The sequence below is a fragment of the Eptatretus burgeri genome, unplaced genomic scaffold (assembly GCF_056783735.1).
Source record: "Eptatretus burgeri isolate ZD-2024b unplaced genomic scaffold, Ebu_testis_v1 Ebu_testis_scaffold_89, whole genome shotgun sequence".
Classification (NCBI taxonomy): domain Eukaryota; kingdom Metazoa; phylum Chordata; class Myxini; order Myxiniformes; family Myxinidae; genus Eptatretus; species Eptatretus burgeri.
In genome coordinates this window covers 82,304-102,212 of record NW_028222039.1, presented here as the reverse complement: position 1 = coordinate 102,212, position 19,909 = coordinate 82,304, and the positions used below count along the sequence as shown (strand labels likewise).

The following is a 19,909-nucleotide window of genomic DNA, read 5'->3' as shown; positions in this document are numbered from 1 at the left end:
CCATTACTCATATCGACTCCCAACCCCACATGGCTCCTCTGTCTCTCCTTCGATGACTCATATCGACTCCCATCCCCACATGGCTCCTGTGTCTCTCCTTCGATGACTCATATCTACTCCCAACTCTACATGGCTCCTGTGTCTCTCCTTCCATTACTCATATCTACTCCCAACTCCATATGGCTCCTGTGTCTCTCCTTCCATAACTCATATCGACTCCCAACCCCACATGGCTCCTGTGTCTCTCCTTCCATGACTCATATCGACTCCCAACCCCACATGGCTCCTGTGTCTCTCCTTCCATGACTCACATCCACTCCCAACCCCACATGGCTCCTGTGTCTCTCCTTCCATAACTCATATCGACTCCCAACTCCACATGGCTCCTGTGTCTCTCCTTCGATGACTCATATCGACTCCCAACCCCACGTGGCTCCTGTGTCTCTCCTTATATGACTCATATCGACTCCCAACCCCACATGGCTCCTGTGTCTCTCCTTCCATCACTCATATCGACTCCCAACCCCACGTGGCTCCTGTGTCTCTCCTTCGATGACTCATATCTACTCCCAACCCCACATGGCTCCTGTGTCTCTCCTTCGATGACTCATATCGACTCCCAACCCCACATGGCTCCTGTGTCTCTCCTTATATGACTCATATCGACTCCCAACCCCACATGGCTCCTGTGTCTCTCCTTCCATGACTCACATCCACTCCCAACCCCACATGGCTCCTGTGTCTCTCCTTCCATAACTCATATCGACTCCCAACTCCACATGGCTCCTGTGTCTCTCCTTCGATGACTCATATCGACTCCCAACCCCACGTGGCTCCTGTGTCTCTCCTTATATGACTCATATCGACTCCCAACCCCACATGGCTCCTGTGTCTCTCCTTCGATGACTCATATCTACTCCCAACCCCACATGGCTCCTGTGTCTCTCCTTCCATCACTCATATCGACTCCCAACCCCACGTGGCTCCTGTGTCTCTCCTTCGATGACTCATATCTACTCCCAACCCCACATGGCTCCTGTGTCTCTCCTTCGATGACTCATATCGACTCCCAACCCCACATGGCTCCTGTGTCTCTCCTTATATGACTCATATCGACTCCCAACCCCACATGGCTCCTGTGTCTCTCCTTCGATGACTCATATCTACTCCCAACCCCACATGGCTCCTGTGTCTCTCCTTCGATGACTCATATCTACTCCCAACCCCACATGGCTCCTGTGTCTCTCCTTCGATGACTCATATCGACTCCCAACCCCACATGGCTCCTGTGTCTCTCCTTACATTACTCATATTGACTCCCAACCCCACATGGCTCCTGTGTCTCTCCTTTCACGACTCATATTTTTGAGCAGTGTTGTCATCGCTGCGTTCACAGCTCAATATACCGTACGATCTGGCGAGTGACCATTTAATTTTGTTCATTGACCTTGTTTGTGACAATGAAGGAAGCAATAAGGAAGGATGAAACACAAACAACACCGACCTTTTGGCTGACCTGCGTCCTACGCGCCTGCACCACCGCCAGACAATTGTAGAAGTGTGAGATCGGGTTGTCCTGCTGGAGACCCTTCCGTGCGCAGCGCTGCTTGTATATCCCCAGCAAGGACAGAGACGACGGGTTGTCTTCGACGAAGCGCATCTGGGGCGAGAGTGCCACGACGCGTGGAACTGTCGTGTACGCACAGCACAGGGCTACATTCAACCTTGCAGCAACTACAACTACAACCCCCAAAAATATACAGAGATGTGCACCCACAAGTCAAACTCACCTCAACTTCCATCAAAACCACAACAAACACCACCAAAACCAACAGCACAACACTTCCTTTACCTCCACAACTACAACCATCAGCACAGGCATGATAGTGTCTGGCTGATGCACACACCGACACACAACTACAAGCACCACCCTGTGCACAGAACTGCATTGCATGCAAAACTTAAGCAATGCATTCATCTCTCACCTCTACTGCAACCACAGCGACAACCACAAACATCAGCGCTCACAAAACTTCCCTGTGCCCGCAGGGTATCATTACAAACAACCAAAAAAAAGACGTTGCAACTCAAACTGTGCAGCACCACCTCAGGTGGTTCCTTCACCACTACAACCACCAACGCACAAGAGGAAACCTCACAAGGTCCAAAGCACAAAAACGAGGACGCGGCGTCAGAGCACGCACGACACCAATGGTCTTCGCGAGCCGGAGCAGCGTCACCTTGAGACCCTCGTCATTCGTCACGTGCCTGTGAAGAGCAGCTGCCTCCTGGCGGTCTCCTTGCTTTTCTCCAGGCATGGGTTGAGGAGACGCAGAAGCTGCAGGACGCGTTCCTCACTCCGCGACTCCATGGGACTCGCATCGTCCACAACCAGGTACGGGTAAAGTCGCCCATCGTGACCTCGGATGCGCAGGCGCCGAGCCACGGTTACCTGATTCTTCACAACCTCCACCTGCGGCATGAAGCTGGAAAGGGCAAGGTCGCAAAAGGTGACGTTTCGTGAATTTCTTCTCAACTGCCACGACTGAACTCAACAAGCAACCGACAGACGGTAAATAAACCTCCACCCGGTCCAATCCTCCGAGAGTACCTGGCAATCTTGATGAAACAATGGCTGGGTTTAGGCAGCAGGCTCTCCCCAGGTACATTCACCTCCGCCGTGTGCGCGGAGAATTTGCTCAGGAAGCGACACTCGTCCTCAAGGAGAAAGGACTTTGGGAGCAGCCGAGTCTTCGCTTCCAGGATCTTGATCCACCTTTTCAACTTGGAGATGAGAGGATGGAGCTTTGTGGAGCCGGGAACGCTGAAGTCGAAGTCTGATGGGAGAGGAATGTTCACAGCAGGTGTTACATCGGCGAAGGTTCAACTCAGGCGGCCATTGGTGAAACAGCCATGGGAGGTCCCTGTGAGGAGATAGGAACCAGCCATGGGAGGTCCCTGTGAGGAGATAGGAACCAGCCATGGGAGGTCCCTGTGAGGAGATAGGAACCAGCCATTGGAGGTCCCTGTGAGGAGATAGGAACCAGCCATGGGAGGTCCCTGTGAGGAGATAGGAACCAGCCATGGGAGGTCCCTGTGAGGAGATAGGAACCAGCCATGGGAGGTCCCTGTGAGGAGATAGGAACCAGCCATGGGAGGTCCCTGTGAGGAGATAGGAACCAGCCATGGGAGGTCCCTGTGAGGAGATAGGAACCAGCCATGGGAGGTCCCTGTGAGGAGATAGGAACCAGCAATGGGAGGTCCCAAGTGAGGAGATAGGAACCAGCCATGGGAGGTTCCTATGAGGAGATAGGAACCAGCCATGGGAGGTCCCTGTGAGGAGATAGGAACCAGCCATGGGAGGTCCCTGTGAGGAGATAGGAACCAGCCATGGGAGGTCCCTGTGAGGAGATAGGAACCAGCCATGGGAGGTCCCTGTGAGGAGATAGGAACCAGCCATGGGAGGTCCCTGTGAGGAGATAGGAACCAGCCATGGGAGGTCCCTGTGAGGAGATATAAACTATCGCACACGTTCTCTCTCTCTCTCTCTCTCTCTCTCTCTCTCTCTCTCTCTCTCTCTCTCTCTCTCTCTCTCTCTCTCTCTCTCTCTCTCTCTCTCTCTCTCTCTCTCTCTCCAATTCGTCGACCCAAAGGGAAGGACCATTTTGTCGAGAGACGTAGACGCCTCATCCCACCACTATCACCATCTCGCACCAACCCTGTACCCCACTATCCTGCAGCCACCACCATCTCGTGCCTGCTCAATTCTTCGCCTTCCCCTTCGTTCCTTGTGCGAGTCCGGTATTTGGCACCAAAAGATGGAGTTCGGCCTTTATCTCTTTTGTACAATAGATTTCGAGCCCGATCATCCCTGGTTGTATCTGTCGACCACCAGATCTGTACTATTATTTATTTATTTATTGTCCTGGCCTCCCTTGGGTACTTTAATCACCGTTTCAGAATTTGCGGAGGCCTTCATCAGACCTATGGCTCATTCGGTCCGTATTAATGGTCCGTGTCGACGCGACAATGCAGATGGCCTTTAATCCCACTCAAAAAGATAACTTCCTATTGGATGAGCATGTCTCATTTAATTGCTTAATTTTCCAAACAATGAACGAGAGACTGTTTTTAAGGATCAATCATCTTGTCCCTGATCGTCTACAATTCTGGGACACGACTTATTATTTACACCGACCCATCGAGCATAAAAATCATTTGATGCCGACCTGTCATGAACTGTCTCTTGAGTTTCTGGAACGCCGGGTCCTGTGCCGTCGCCTGGGCGCGTCTTGCCGGTGACTCGGATGTGGCGCTGGAAAAGATAGTGGACACATCGGACACGTCCTCGAGGCCCACGCCAAAGGTGCTGACGAGTTTCTTCACAAAGGTGAGTGTGTCTGGAGTGATCCGCGCCTCTGCCACCGAACTTCGTGCGTCATAAGCCGCTGAATAACACTTGGCCAGACTCTGATGCAGTTGACACAAAACCTGAGAAACCCAGGACGTGATAAATTATTTTGAATCAATCTCACCAGCCAGAAAAAAAAACAAAAAACATGGACAAGTGTATTCCAGGTGGACATAAGAGCCGGTCAACCCGGCCATGAACAAAATATTTCAATTTTTACAATTCTGAAAACCAAAATCGGAATGAAACGAACAATGTGACGAAGGATGGATGTACAAGTACAAGGCCAAAGTTGGACAACTCAGCGACGGCATCATGTCCTCACCTCCTCATGCCGGTTCTCACGGAACGAAGCCATCCGGTCTGCAATACCCTCGAGTGAGGACAGCAGCGTGGGGTGCACCTCGCGTTGCATGTGCATGATGCGAGAACAGCGCTGCATGGCAGCCGAGGCTGGTCCAGGATTTGTGCCGCTCGGTGCTGTTGGAACCTGGGCACTCTCTGGGAAGGACCGTGATTGGGACGGGAGAGGGAGGGGAACGAGAAACGAAATTGAGAAAAAAAAAAAAACTGTGCAGTCATGAGAAAAAGGGTCGAAAAGAAAAACAATTAATTAAGCACATCATTTTAAGACTCATTAGCTGTTCCTCCAGTCTGTTCTGCCTGTGTGATTGCACCACGTCCTGGGGAACCAACTGCTCCGAACGCGGCGCCCGCTATTGAGCCAACTGATGGAGGCACTGCCGGCTGGGTACCAGCTACGGTCGTGGCAATTGGACGCCGTGGATCTGCAGCGTTGGTGGATGCCTCACCAGTCTGGTGCCGTTCGCGCTGTTCTCTCTCGAGCGTGAGGTAGAGCGTGCGGATTGGGAAGTACACCGCCTGTGGGTAAACTCGACCAACCTGCCAGTGCACGCAACGAAGTATGCTCAGCACAGAATCAAGGACCAATCGATTGCGGTAAACATTCGTGATTTATACATGGTGACTACAAATAATCACAGTTGTGGAGAGTTTAATACCCATAAGATGGCTCAAAATTAATTGTTCTTGGTCGGCGCACAAGTGCGACCAACCGTCGTCGATTTCAAACGAACCAGAAAAACACCTTTCTCGCCGCACAAACTCCAGCATACTAGCTGTTTACTCAGCCCATGTTTGGGAACACAAGACAAATTTTAAATGGAGGACAACCATTGCAGACGACAAACAACAAACTAAATTGGTCCAGCCGTAATTCCAGGGTCTAAAGTGGCTTGCCATGTGTTATACTATGTACTTAACAGACACACTCAAATTGCAGTACGTACTGAGAAAAAAAAACGTACTGACATTCAAATAGTACACACGGAGTGGACGTGAAATAAACGTTGCGGAAAATCAGCCATCTTGCCTGCTCCTCTGTGTTTACATCGGTTCGGGGTCCGCGCAAACGTTATCACTTTTTTTTATTTAAACATCCGTTTTTTTAAACCAGATTTGCTTTGATTCCCTGCAGAGCACCTCGCGAAACTTCCGAAAATGTGGACACAGATCAGGCAGACGCGATGGATAGGCAGTCCCTCTGGGGGGGGGGGGACAGGGCACGAGGTCCCGAAGCTGGTTAATTTTGGCACGTTCCAAAATTATTTTGTTCACTCAATATCATTCTCCAAAGAGTAGAAAAAGATAAGTTTTTAATGCTTTGGAAATTTCACATTTTCTTGTGTATGTATGGAGAAGGAGGGAACATCGCCTTGCGTGCTTCATGTAAATATGAGCGAGGAAAGTGGAAAAAAAAAAGTTTATCGTAAAGAAATCGATGTGGCCTGTTCCAAGTCAGGGCCTGGTTGAGCAGGCCAAAAAACCTGGCGGCTTTATCATTATAGCATGTAATATATCTATCTATTGCACGGCGTCGCAAGTGAGACAGTACGGTATTGAGGGATCTATGAATCTCCTAAACTGTGACTCAACGTCATGTTATTACAGTGTACCACTTTATAATGCATGTGCTACTTGTAACTGTTTGCAGCTGGAGAGGAACTCAGCTAGGGTTTGCTCCATGCAGCCTTCTGTGGCCAGAAAGGCTGAGGGTTAACCAATTATATAAAGTCTTATCCGCAGCTGGGGATAATCGATACGATGAGAGCTGATTGGTTGTTCCCTCCAATTACGGTGATGGACGTGATTGGACTTTTGGCGTACCGTACATGTATGTGTGTCCGTTAAGAGATCTACGTGCCCAATACCACCCAGCCATAGTCCACATTGGAATTGAGATGCCACTGATCATACCCAAATCAAATCATCGATGGAGCTTCCACAAAGGGGATTGGCTCAAATACTCCGCTGAAATAGAAGGCACACCCGGCTGAACAAGCGAGCACGCTCCCCCGCTGAAAAAAAACAAGGACGTGCGCACAGAACTGAACACATGAATGAACGTTCGAGCAAGCCAGTGGATAACCGTCACAAAGTACCGTGGATATGAGGTTGAGAAAGAAATGGCCTTGTCGAGACACAAGGCACGTGAGCAGCTGTGGAATCCAGGTGACCCACTGGATCGGTGGAACCTCCACGTAGTATCTGTCGACAAGCTCCGCCAAGGTGCCATTTTCATCATCAAAACAGAGCAACCAGAACACCTGGCAGCACAAAGCCACGTTAATTAACGAACACCAATGGATGTACACTCATACTCGAGAAAAGGCACTTCATCTCAACATCAGAAACCAGAGATGTGCAAACCAAGAGAAGAATGAAGACCTAGTCTGGCCAGTGGAAAGCTGGTGCCGATCTGCGTTGGCGGATGGGTTGAACAGGTCGGTTCAGGTGAGGGATGGGAGCATGCAACGGAGCAGGGCGTCGCTGCGTCCACTTTCCGCCGGAACTCCAGGGGCCTCCGTCTGGCCATCCCCCAGGCAGATGCCTGACCCATCCCCATCTCCTTGAGATGCCGATCAACCTGCTGCAACCATGAAGCACGTGATTGGCCCATTGGCCTCCTCCACTCACGAGACTCTCTCGCTGAAAGAATCTAGTGAGGATCAGCGTCAGCAAAACGAGCCACATGTCCATATAGCCACAGCTGATGATCACGGACGATGCAGGTAACAAATCGCATCTGAGTCTCTCTCAGCAACCGTTTGTTGGACACAAAGTCCGACCAGCGATAGCCAAGGATTCTCCAAAGAGACCTGGAACCAAAGGAATTAAGTCTCCGTCTCAGATCCCTGGTCAGAGTCCAAGTCTCACATCCATAGAGCAAGACTGGAAGCACCAAGGACCCGAAGACTCGGACTTTCATCCTCCTGCACAGGTACCGGCAGCGCCACACCCCATGATCCAGTGAATCAATGACTCCCCAGGCCCGACCCAGACGTCTATTGACCTCTGACTCACAGCCAGCAGAGACATGAATATCACTGCCAAGGTAAGTGAATCTCTCCACGACCTCAACATCCTCACCACAAACAGACACAGACAGGACAGCAGCATCCAAGATGTCATTGAAAGCCTGGATCTTCGTTTTGACCCAAGAAATCCGTAATCCCAGCGGCTCCGACTCCTCATTCAGCACCTCGAGGGCCCCCAAGAGGATCTCCAGAGTCTCCGCAAAGATGATGCATCATCATCATCAGAGCACAAAACTGCATGCAACGACACGATTGCAGCATTTCCACCAGCCTTGGGAAGTTCAGCATGGATGCCACAGATCCCTGGAGCTTCACCCCATTTCAACTCATTCACCGCAGTCTGTGTTTCCACAAACGAAAGTGGATTACGTTGACTGTTAGGGTCATCAATTGAGATTGTAACACCCCTGATATCCACCTCGACAGCTGGTGGATGAGCCTGGTGCAGTCCGCTCACCACCCTCCGCTCGAACTGCCATACACCGAGGGATGGGCTTGGCTGAACGTAATGCGGGAATTCCCTTGTAAACAGGACGAGAATCACCTGTCCACAGGTGATGCTCACAGATTCCTCGCACATCGGCCTCCTTGTCCACCCTCAGTGCACGTACAGTTTTTACACCTCAACTCCCTGAACAACTCAGCTCTGCCATTCAGCCTGGTCCTGCCACCCTGGTCTATGGTATCCAGTGTCCCTTGAGATACAAAATTCTTCTTCGCCGCACGGTGAGTTTCAAGACATCCACCGGCAACATCAAGGATGGTGGTCTTGAAGGCACTCCACAACTCTTCAGGATCTCCCAAAACACCCAGACCCCCCAAATCTTCACTCAGCTTGTTCACAAACTCCTCAGCTCCTCTCTCATCCCTGAGCTTGCCAACATCCAGCCTCGGCTGGGATGGTACCATTCTCCTGGATTTAAGGTGCAGCTTTAGAGTTGCTACAACAAGCCTGTGGTCAGTATTGAGGAACTGAGCACTCCGGTAGACCCTGCAGTTCTGGATCATCCTCCAGCGACCGTCAACGAGGACATGGTCAATCTCCTTTGCCACACCGCCAGCGTTGGAATACCAAGTCCAGCGATGAGCTTGTGGGCGCTGAAACCATGAACCAGCCACCCTAAGTCCATGACTTCTTGCAAAGTCAAGGAACTTAGTGCTATTCTGGTTCATAGTTCCTGACCCATGGGGACCAACACACACCTCATAACCATCCCTATCAGTTCCAGTCGATGCATTGAAATCCCCCAAGACTAGAAGTGTATCTCGTCTGGGGCACTGATCAACCACAGACTCGAGTGTGGCGTAGAATGCATCCTTCACGGTGAGATCACTCGCCTCAGTCGGAGCATAAACAGAGACCAGGGAAATGACACCCAAGGAGTGACGAATCCTTAATCTCATAATACGCTCGTTGACCGGTGTTACCTCAATTATCACTGGGGTCAGCTTATTGGACACAGCTACAGCAACTCCTTGGGTATGGTAACCATCAGAGCGACCAGACCAATAGTAGGTGTCACCACCCACCATTATCTCGCCGCAATCCGGTCTCCGAACCTCAGAGAGAGCTGCAATCCCGATGTCCAAACGCTTGAGCTCAGATGATAACAGAGACAGGTGATCATCCTCTCTGAGGGATAGGACATTCCAGGCACCCACCCGAAGGGACCGCCTCAGGTTAACCCAAGGAGACCGCCGTCTGGTGGACGACAGCTCAGCACCACTCCGACACACTCTCCCGCAATCTGACCCAGGGATGTTACCCCGTGGTTTCCCTCCGATCAAAGATTGGGGGTCCCGAAGGTTTTGCCCCAATCCCATCATCCGGTGAGCTGCCCTGCGAAGGGAAGCTGCACAGGAGGTACTCCCACGGAGTGGGTTTTCAAGTTTCCTTCGGGTTTTCTTCTGTTTTGCGGAATGAAGGGTTTTACGGTGGCCGGAGTGCAAATGCTGCCACCAACCTCCTGATAAAAAGTAACCCAACTGCAGGAGGACGTCCGCAGACACAGTTGGGCACTAGATATGGATGGCCGTTGGCTCACAAGGAGCTCCTCCGCCCTTTGACAGGTTTTGTTTTTAATCCTGCTGGGTGTCCATATCCAAACACCCTCCTCACCAGAAAACCTGGTGGGGGAGACGGTTTAGTCGCCGACAACCCGACCATGGAACAGGTTAGTACAGGTTTACATGGTACCTGCAGCAACTGACATTCCAGGCATTAACCCCTTCGTTGGACGACAGAGTGCCCCCTTTTGCTCCGACGAAGGGGTTAATTCCTGAACCATCAGCTTCTCCTCCCTTCCCGCGGTGAATTACACACCTCAATCGCGTTCCTGTCGATTTCATCCAAATGCAAACACCAAACTTGGCCATTCAAGCAAAACCTCTCGATTTAAAGGACGATCAAAAACAGGATCTCAACCACAGGTGACGGTGTGCCTCGTCCTTCAATGGTCACACCTGAGCAAGGTACTTGCGAGACTTGCGCTCATTTTGGTGACGGCAGGCGTGCAGGTAACAGGTGATAGCGAAATAACCGTGGTGCAACTGGCGCTGGTTGAGAAAAAGAGCCTCGAGCTGATCCCCCCACGAGGCCCAGCCCTTCACCAGGACGTCGTGCAGCTGCACTGCCGCGGAGGATGCCTTGTTCGCCTCTTCAGACCTTCCACAGATTGAGGACAAACTTACAATGTGATGACGGTGATGTCATCGAGGCGTCAATGTTGATTTGCACATCTTACTCGTGTATCTGCGCCAAGAACATTCCTTTGAGAGCATAGAACTCCGCCGCCATTTCTCTGGTGAATGACTTGGCGTTTGTCGACTCGATGAGCTCCAGGCCCTACGACAAGAAGACACAGGATCACAGGTTTGCCACCTGCGAAAAAAAAAGAGATATCGGCAAGAGGCTAACTGAACCCCACCTGGTGGCACTGACGCACCTGCATGCATTCATCCATTCCCAAGTCTCCAACGACCGGCAGGCAGCACTTAACTTGCTGCTTAATTTTCTGGAAGCAATCGGCAACAGGCAGCGAGGGGATGTTGGGGATACGACTCAGGGAGTCCATCGCGACGTTCACCAGACGCTGCTTGCGCGCCGCCTTCGCATATTGCATGATGGCAGAGGCGGAGGCACGCACCGCAAGTAGGGCATGACTCGCCTTGGGATCAACTTGAGGATTTGACTGGTAAGCAGACACAATGGCTGGAGAGGGGGCAGAGATACACAGTCAACAACAACATGATTCCAAAGGTAAGTATTTCACCATCTCGTGAGTTGAACGAGGTGGATGTCACCTCGAACGCCGCCGCCATGTGAAATTGCTTCAAACATCACCTTGGTAGTGGTGCTCACGCCACGTGAAGATGCTGCTCCAGTGAGAAAGGGCATCTGACACCATCGGGAGACGGCTTCGCCACGTTTTCAAGACGTCCTTCATGTGCTGGAGGCCGGTGCGATGACCAAGATTACCAGGCTGAAGGCCGATATGGATCTGAGCTGCCTCCTGTAATTCAATTATCTGTTGGGCTGCCTGAGGGGCAGTGGAACGGTCAGACGTTTGATAAGAGATGGAGTTTCGGGGGTCGGAAGTTGGAAAAGTGAGAGAATCGTAAGATTAAGTGGGAACCAGGTGAACACATCAGAGGGACGGAGAAAGGGCCGCGTTACCTGCATGAGTGGAATATGGACGTGCGACACCACGAGAGGCAGACGACGCCACTCTCGGATGGCGTGACCAGTGGCGATCTCAACGAGGGGCTCAACAGCCGTGAGCTGCCGCTCCTCGGGCAGGCACACGGCCAAGAACCCTCGGTACAGGTTCAACTTCCAGGTTTGTTCACGAGGACAATTCGACTCCACCTGTTGAGACAGATAGAGATTACGGAGACGTATAAATATGCAGACGTTGAAAGAAAAGACTCGGAAGGAAACTTGTAATTCCATCATCAGGCGAGCATTTCTGAAACGCCGCATCTCGAACAACATGGACGACATCATTTGGGAGGAGAAGGCCACAAATGATAGCGAAAGCGACGTGGACTTGTTCTGCCCCTGATTCAGACAAGGAGTTACGTGCCGTCTCCGACGAGGAAAGCATTGACGAGGATTTCCTCGGGTTGAGCTGAAAAGCTTCATCAAACCCAAACAGCCCTTTTTCAGGGCCACAAATTCATGATAAATAAGTGTCATACCGGAATGAATCCCTTTTCTGGAAACAAAAAAAAAACCATCTTTATAATATTAAAAAAATAAGGAAGAAAAATAAAAACTTCTCGGTGTCCTCTCCTCTCTCTTCAACTTCTTGAAAATGAGAATAAGACTGTTGGACGAAATTAAGGGGACGTGGGAGTTCGCACGTTGATTCCTCCGTCACTTTGTTCCGCACAGAGTTAACGTACAAACGTAATGAGATCTCGATCAGAAAATAACTGGTGGTTTTCCGGTGCAATTAACTGGTGCAGATGTTTTCTTCCGAAAGTTCTGACAAAGCGTTTACCTGGGTCAGGGCATCCTTCATGGCTGTCCAGTTGGGAATCCTCCAGGCACAGTCCAAAACAAGATGCGGATTCACTTGGCCCTCAGAAAGTCCATATTCCGTCAATGCCTCCCACTGGCCGAGCTCCATGCAGGACCTAAACATAAAGGCAAGCACGAACGGACGAACACACGCACGCGCGTCCCCGCACAAGCATGAACTCACACACGAACAAGACTCTTATCCACTTCGCACACTTTTTTTATGCCTCGCATTTCATCTTCATATAAACTTCTGAACCCACCGTATCCAATGATCTTCCCACAGCTGGTATTCGGGAAATACTGCTGGAGAGGCGTTACCCTTGTCGTGTTCCTTCCGGGCTTTGTCCATGGCTTTCTCATACGTCTCCTGAGCCTAAGGACAAAACACCCCAATTGTCAGCTTCAGTTGGGAAACTGCATTCCTTTGAGAATGCTTGAGGATGACAAAACATTGTTTTGATGGAATGAGTTCAGATGAAGTGAGAGCAAAAATTGCTGTGCCGGGTCAAGCAGGCAGTGACCTGCACAAACATGCCGTGCTGCTCATATGCGATGGCTGTGGCAGTTTCAGGGAAGCGGCAGTGCTTCATCCACACACCGGTCCACATGTCCTCTTCCTGCAGCTCACAGTAGAGCTCCGCGAGGGAATCCAGCATCTCCTTCTGAAATACGAGCATCCCTCGCTCATTATCCTTGAGGCATTTTGTAAGGAACTGGTCACGTGGGCACACCTTGCTCAACACTGATATTGAAGTCTTGAGCAAGATGTGAAATAAACAAGAAGGCTCTAACGCGAGGAAGCTTCGAGAATGGGAAAGATGTTCAGTTTGTGATGTATACACATTCCAACTAATAAACCTTCATTTTAACTTGATGTTTATTACCTCGTCCACCAAAGGTGGATGGAGGATGTGCGTTTCACCCCTGTCTGTTTGACTTTTAGCAGAATATCTCAAAACATTATGGACGGATTCAGACGACACCAGGTGGACGGACAGGTTGTGTGTTTGATAAGGACGAAATGATTAGATTTTAAAAAGTGATTTTAGAACTTGTAATTTTTAAAAGTTATTTTTCACCATTGAGAGATCGGGCCAACATCGATTTACATGGTGTTTGGGATTACAAAACAATGGTTGGTTACAAAACAATGGTTGATTCCAAAACAATGGTTGGTTACAAAACAATGGTTGATTCCAAAACAATGGTTGGTTACAAAACAATGGTTGGTTACAAAACAATGGTTGGTTACAAAACAATGGTTGATTACAAAACAATGGTTGGTTACAAAACAATGGTTGGTTACAAAACAATGGTTGATTCCAAAACAATGGTTGGTTACAAAACAATGGTTGGTTACAAAACAATGGTTGGTTACAAAACAATGGTAGGTTACAAAACAATGGTAGGTTACAAAACAATGGTTGGTTACAAAACAATGGTAGGTTACAAAACAATGGTTGATAACAAAACAATGGTTGATTCCAAAACAATGGTTGGTTACAAAACAATGATTGGTTACAAAACAATGGTTGGTTACAAAACAATGGTTGATTCCAAAACATTGAAAAGGCAGTTCAAAAAAGTCATGTTCCTGTTAAAAAAAAACATGTTTGTGTTCAAAAAAACCGTGTTCATGTTCAAAAAAGTCATGTTACTGTTTAAAAAAAACCGTGTTCGTGTTCAAAAAACCGTGTTCGTGTTCAAAAAAACCGTGTTCGTGTTCAAAAAAGTCATGTTCCTGTTAAAAAAAAAACATGTTTGTGTTCAAAAAAGTCATGTTACTGTTTAAAAAAAACCGTGTTCGTGTTCAAAAAACCGTGTTAGTGTTCAAAAAAACCGTGTTCGTGTTCAAAAAAACCGTGTTAGTGTTCAAAAAAACCGTGTTAGTGTTCAAAAAAACCGTGTTCGTGTTCAAAAAACCGTGTTAGTGTTCAAAAAAACCGTGTTCGTGTTCAAAAAAGTCATGTTCCTGTTAAAAAAAAACATGTTTGTGTTCAAAAAAACCGTGTTCATGTTCAAAAAAGTCATGTTACTGTTTAAAAAAAACCGTGTTCGTGTTCAAAAAACCGTGTTAGTGTTCAAAAAAACCGTGTTCGTGTTCAAAAAAACCGTGTTCGTGTTCAAAAAAACCGTGTTCGTGTTCAAAAAAACCGTGTTCGTGTTCAAAAAAACCGTGTTCGTGTTCAAAAAAACCGTGTTAGTGTTCAAAAAACCGTGTTAGTGTTCAAAAAACCGTGTTCGTGTTCAAAAAAACCGTGTTCGTGTTCAAAAAAGTCATGTTACTGTTTAAAAAAAACCGTGTTCGTGTTCAAAAAAACCGTGTTAGTGTTCAAAAAAACCGTGTTCGTGTTCAAAAAAACCGTGTTAGTGTTCAAAAAAACCGTGTTAGTGTTCAAAAAAACCGTGTTCGTGTTCAAAAAACCGTGTTAGTGTTCAAAAAAACCGTGTTCGTGTTCAAAAAAGTCATGTTACTGTTTAAAAAAAACCGTGTTCGTGTTCAAAAAACCGTGTTAGTGTTCAAAAAAACCGTGTTCGTGTTCAAAAAAACCGTGTTAGTGTTCAAAAAAACCGTGTTAGTGTTCAAAAAACCGTGTTAGTGTTCAAAAAAACCGTGTTCGTGTTCAAAAAAACCGTGTTCGTGTTCAAAAAACAGTGTTAGTGTTCAAAAAACCGTGTTCGTGTTCAAAAAACCGTGTTCGTGTTCAAAAAACCGTGTTCGTGTTCAAAAAAACCGTGTTAGTGTTCAAAAAAACCGTGTTCGTGTTCAAAAAAACCGTGTTAGTGTTCAAAAAACCGTGTTAGTGTTCAAAAAAAACCGTGTTCGTGTTCAAAAAAACCGTGTTCGTGTTCAAAAAACCGTGTTAGTGTTCAAAAAAACCATGTTCGTGTTCAAAAAACCGTGTTCGTGTTCAAAAAAACCATGTTCGTGTTCAAAAAAACCGTGTTAGTGTTCAAAAAACCGTGTTCGTGTTCAAAAAAACCGTGTTCGTGTTCAAAAAACCGTGTTAGTGTTCAAAAAAACCGTGTTCGTGTTCAAAAAAACCGTGTTCGTGTTCAAAAAAACCGTGTTCGTGTTCAAAAAAACCGTGTTAGTGTTCAAAAAAACCGTGTTCGTGTTCAAAAAAACCGTGTTCGTGTTCAAAAAAACCGTGTTAGTGTTCAAAAAAACCGTGTTAGTGTTCAAAAAAACCGTGTTAGTGTTCAAAAAAACCGTGTTCGTGTTCAAAAAAGTCATGTTACTGTTTAAAAAAAACCGTGTTCGTGTTCAAAAAAACCGTGTTAGTGTTCAAAAAAACCGTGTTAGTGTTCAAAAAAACCGTGTTAGTGTTCAAAAAAACCGTGTTCGTGTTCAAAAAAACCGTGTTAGTGTTCAAAAAAACCGTGTTCGTGTTCAAAAAAACCGTGTTAGTGTTCAAAAAAACCGTGTTCGTGTTCAAAAAAACCATGTTCGTGTTCAAAAAAACCGTGTTAGTGTTCAAAAAAAACCGTGTTCGTGTTCAAAAAAACCGTGTTCGTGTTCAAAAAAGTCATGTTACTGTTAAAAAAACCGTGTTCGTGTTCAAAAAAACTGTGTTCGTGTTAAAAAAAACAGTGTTAGTGTTCAAAAAACCGTGTTTGTGTTCAAAAAAACAGTGTTAATGTTCAAAAAAACCGTGTTAGTGTTCAAAACAACCGTGTTCGTGTTCAAAAAAGTCATGTTACTGTTAAAAAAACCGTGTTCGTGTTCAAAAAAACAGTGTTAGTGTTAAAAAAAACCGTGTTCGTGTTCAAAAAAACCGTGTTCGTGTTCAAAAAAACAGTGTTAGTGTTCAAAAAAACCGTGTTAGTGTTCAAAAAAACCGTGTTCGTGTTCAAAAAAACCGTGTTCGTGTTCAAAAAAACAGTGTTAGTGTTCAAAAAAACCGTGTTCGTGTTCAAAAAAACCGTGTTAGTGTTCAAAAAAACCGTGTTCGTGTTCAAAAAAACCATGTTCGTGTTCAAAAAAACAGTGTTAGTGTTCAAAAAAACCGTGTTAGTGTTCAAAAAAACCGTGTTCGTGTTCAAAAAAACCGTGTTCGTGTTCAAAAAAACCGTGTTAGTGTTCAAAAAAACCGTGTTAGTGTTCAAAAAAACCGTGTTAGTGTTCAAAAAAACCGTGTTAGTGTTCAAAAAAACCGTGTTCGTGTTCAAAAAAACCGTGTTAGTGTTCAAAAAAACCGTGTTCATGTTCAAAAAAACCGTGTTCGTGTTCAAAAAAACAGTGTTAGTGTTCAAAAAAACCGTGTTCGTGTTCAAAAAAACCATGTTCGTGTTCAAAAAAGTCATGTTACTGTTAAAAAAAACCGTGTTCGTGTTCAAAAAACAGTGTTAGTGTTAAAAAAAACCGTGTTCGTGTTCAAAAAAACCGTGTTCGTGTTCAAAAAAACAGTGTTAGTGTTCAAAAAAACCGTGTTAGTGTTCAAAAAAACCGTGTTCGTGTTCAAAAAAACCGTGCTCGTGTTCAAAAAAACAGTGTTAGTGTTCAAAAAAACCGTGTTCGTGTTCAAAAAAACCGTGTGAGTGTTCAAAAAAACCATGTTCGTGTTCAAAAAAACAGTGTTAGTGTTCAAAAAAACCGTGTTAGTGTTCAAAAAAACCGTGTTCGTGTTCAAAAAAACCGTGTTCGTGTTCAAAAAAACAGTGTTAGTGTTCAAAAAAACCGTGTTAGTGTTCAAAAAAACCGTGTTCGTGTTCAAAAAAACCGTGTTCGTGTTCAAAAAAACAGTGTTAGTGTTCAAAAAAACCGTGTTCGTGTTCAAAAAAACCGTGTTAGTGTTCAAAAAAACCGTGTTCGTGTTCAAAAAACCGTGTTCGTGTTCAAAAAAACCGTGTTAGTGTTCAAAAAAACCGTGTTCGTGTTCAAAAAAACCGTGTTCGTGTTCAAAAAAGTCATGTTACTGTTAAAAAAACCGTGTTCGTGTTCAAAAAACCGTGTTAGTGTTCAAAAAAACCGTGTTCGTGTTCAAAAAAACCGTGTTCGTGTTCAAAAAAACAGTGTTAGTGTTCAAAAAAACCGTGTTAGTGTTCAAAAAAACCGTGTTCGTGTTCAAAAAAACCGTGTTCGTGTTCAAAAAAACAGTGTTAGTGTTCAAAAAAACCGTGTTCGTGTTCAAAAAAACCGTGTTAGTGTTCAAAAAAACCGTGTTAGTGTTCAAAAAAACCGTGTTAGTGTTCAAAAAAACCGTGTTAGTGTTCAAAAAAACCGTGTTAGTGTTCAAAAAAACCGTGTTCGTGTTCAAAAAAGTCATGTTACTGTTTAAAAAAAACCGTGTTCGTGTTCAAAAAAACCGTGTTCGTGTTCAAAAAAACCGTGTTAGTGTTCAAAAAAACCGTGTTAGTGTTCAAAAAAACCGTGTTCGTGTTCAAAAAAACCGTGTTAGTGTTAAAAAAACCGTGTTCGTGTTCAAAAAACCGTGTTCGTGTTCAAAAAAACCGTGTTCGTGTTCAAAAAAACCGTGTTAGTGTTCAAAAAAACCGTGTTAGTGTTCAAAAAAACCGTGTTCGTGTTCAAAAAAACCGTGTTCGTGTTCAAAAAAACCGTGTTAGTGTTCAAAAAACCGTGTTAGTGTTCAAAAAAACCGTGTTAGTGTTCAAAAAAACCGTGTTCGTGTTCAAAAAAACCGTGTTAGTGTTCAAAAAAACCGTGTTCGTGTTCAAAAAAACCGTGTTCGTGTTCAAAAAAACCGTGTTCGTGTTCAAAAAAACCGTGTTAGTGTTCAAAAAAACCGTGTTAGTGTTCAAAAAAACCGTGTTCGTGTTCAAAAAACCGTGTTAGTGTTCAAAAAAACCGTGTTCGTGTTCAAAAAAACCGTGTTCGTGTTCAAAAAAACCGTGTTAGTGTTCAAAAAACCGTGTTAGTGTTCAAAAAAACCGTGTTCGTGTTCAAAAAAACCGTGTTCGTGTTCAAAAAAACCGTGTTAGTGTTCAAAAAAGTCATGTTACTGTTTAAAAAAAACCGTGTTCGTGTTCAAAAAAACCGTGTTAGTGTTCAAAAAAACCGTGTTCGTGTTCAAAAAACCGTGTTCGTGTTCAAAAAAACCGTGTTAGTGTTCAAAAAAACCGTGTTCGTGTTCAAAAAAACCATGTTCGTGTTCAAAAAAACAGTGTTAGTGTTCAAAAAAACCGTGTTAGTGTTCAAAAAAACTGTGTTCGTGTTCAAAAAAACAGTGTTAGTGTTCAAAAAAACCGTGTTAGTGTTCAAAAAAACCGTGTTCGTGTTCAAAAAAAACAGTGTTAGTGTTCAAAAAAACCGTGTTAGTGTTCAAAAAAACCGTGTTCGTGTTCAAAAAAACCGTGTTCGTGTTCAAAAAACCGTGTTAGTGTTCAAAAAAACCGTGTTCGTGTTCAAAAAAACCGTGTTAGTGTTCAAAAAAACCGTGTTAGTGTTCAAAAAACTGTGTTCGTGTTCAAAAAAACCGTGTTAGTGTTCAAAAAAACCGTGTTAGTGTTCAAAAAAACCGTGTTCGTGTTCAAAAAAACCGTGTTCGTGTTCAAAAAAACCGTGTTCGTGTTCAAAAAAACCGTGTTCGTGTTCAAAAAAACAGTGTTAGTGTTCAAAAAAACCGTGTTAGTGTTCAAAAAAACCGTGTTCGTGTTCAAAAAAACCATGTTCCTGTTAAAAAAAAAACATGTTTGTGTTCAAAAAAACCGTGATCGTGTTCAAAAAAACCGTGTTCGTGTTCAAAAAAGTCATGTTCCTGTTAAAAAAAACATGTTCGTGTTCAAAAAAACCGTGTTCGTGTTCAAAAAAGTCATGTTCCTGTTAAAAAAAAACATGTTTGTGTTCAAAAAAACCGTGTTCGTGTTCAAAAAAACCGTGTTCGTGTTCAAAAAAACCGTGTTAGTGTTAAAAAAAACCGTGTTCGTGTTCAAAAAACCGTGTTCGTGTTCAAAAAAACCGTGTTAATGTTCAAAAAAACCGTGTTCGTGTTCAAAAAAACTCTGTTCGTGTTCAAAAAAACCGTGTTCGTGTTCAAAAAAGTCATGTTCCTGTTAAAAAAAACATGTTCGTGTTCAAAAAAGTCATGTTCCTGTTAAAAAAAAACATGTTCGTGTTCAAAAAGCCGTGTTGAAAATAAAGCTTCCTTCCATTCCAAGAAGGTTAGTGAATGTAAACGCTTGGCACATATCAGGTGAGTAATGATCCTGCCTGACTCGACGAACAGCAAGAGAAATGTGTGGGTGAAAAAATGACGTCACACCCGCTGCGGTTGTGTGATTCCGTCACTCTGGCCGATATCCGCTCCAACGTGAGGCCTCATCTGCATCTGAAGGCCTGGTGCATCGTGAGCCTGCTGCTCCAACGTCAGGGCCGCGCGCAGCCACATGTTGTGCGTGCGCCCAAGGTACTTGAGCAAGCATGGATGAAGAGGTATCGGCGGAACACACTGAGACACTGCTTCGAGGAAGCAGGCAAGTGCGCTTGGCTGACAGTCCCGCTGACTGACATGGCTGCCACTGGCAAGGAAGAGACCAATTTCACCGACCAAAGCCTGGCAGAGACAAATATGGAGGAAACGCTTTAACATCAATAATCAATAAATAAAACTA

The 19,909-nt window shown here is 45.7% G+C and overlaps 1 protein-coding gene across 1 annotated transcript in view; it reads right to left on the bottom strand.

Annotated features, from left to right (window-relative positions):
- Positions 1–36: 36 nt before the first annotated feature.
- The window catches only part of LOC147007588 (transformation/transcription domain-associated protein-like), a 47,306-nt gene continuing 27,433 nt past the window's right edge, over positions 37–19,909 (bottom strand). The window contains 17 exon segments of the mRNA XM_085866824.1: positions 37–1,452; positions 1,454–1,689; positions 2,269–2,486; positions 2,612–2,837; positions 4,230–4,491; positions 4,737–4,912; positions 5,224–5,314; positions 6,874–7,038; positions 10,273–10,474; positions 10,554–10,654; positions 10,737–11,020; positions 11,153–11,348; positions 11,486–11,677; positions 12,315–12,450; positions 12,598–12,710; positions 12,859–12,999; positions 19,561–19,851. Coding sequence (XP_085722950.1) covers positions 1,351–1,452; positions 1,454–1,689; positions 2,269–2,486; positions 2,612–2,837; positions 4,230–4,491; positions 4,737–4,912; positions 5,224–5,314; positions 6,874–7,038; positions 10,273–10,474; positions 10,554–10,654; positions 10,737–11,020; positions 11,153–11,348; positions 11,486–11,677; positions 12,315–12,450; positions 12,598–12,710; positions 12,859–12,999; positions 19,561–19,851 — 3,132 coding nt within the window. The 3' untranslated portion in view covers positions 37–1,350.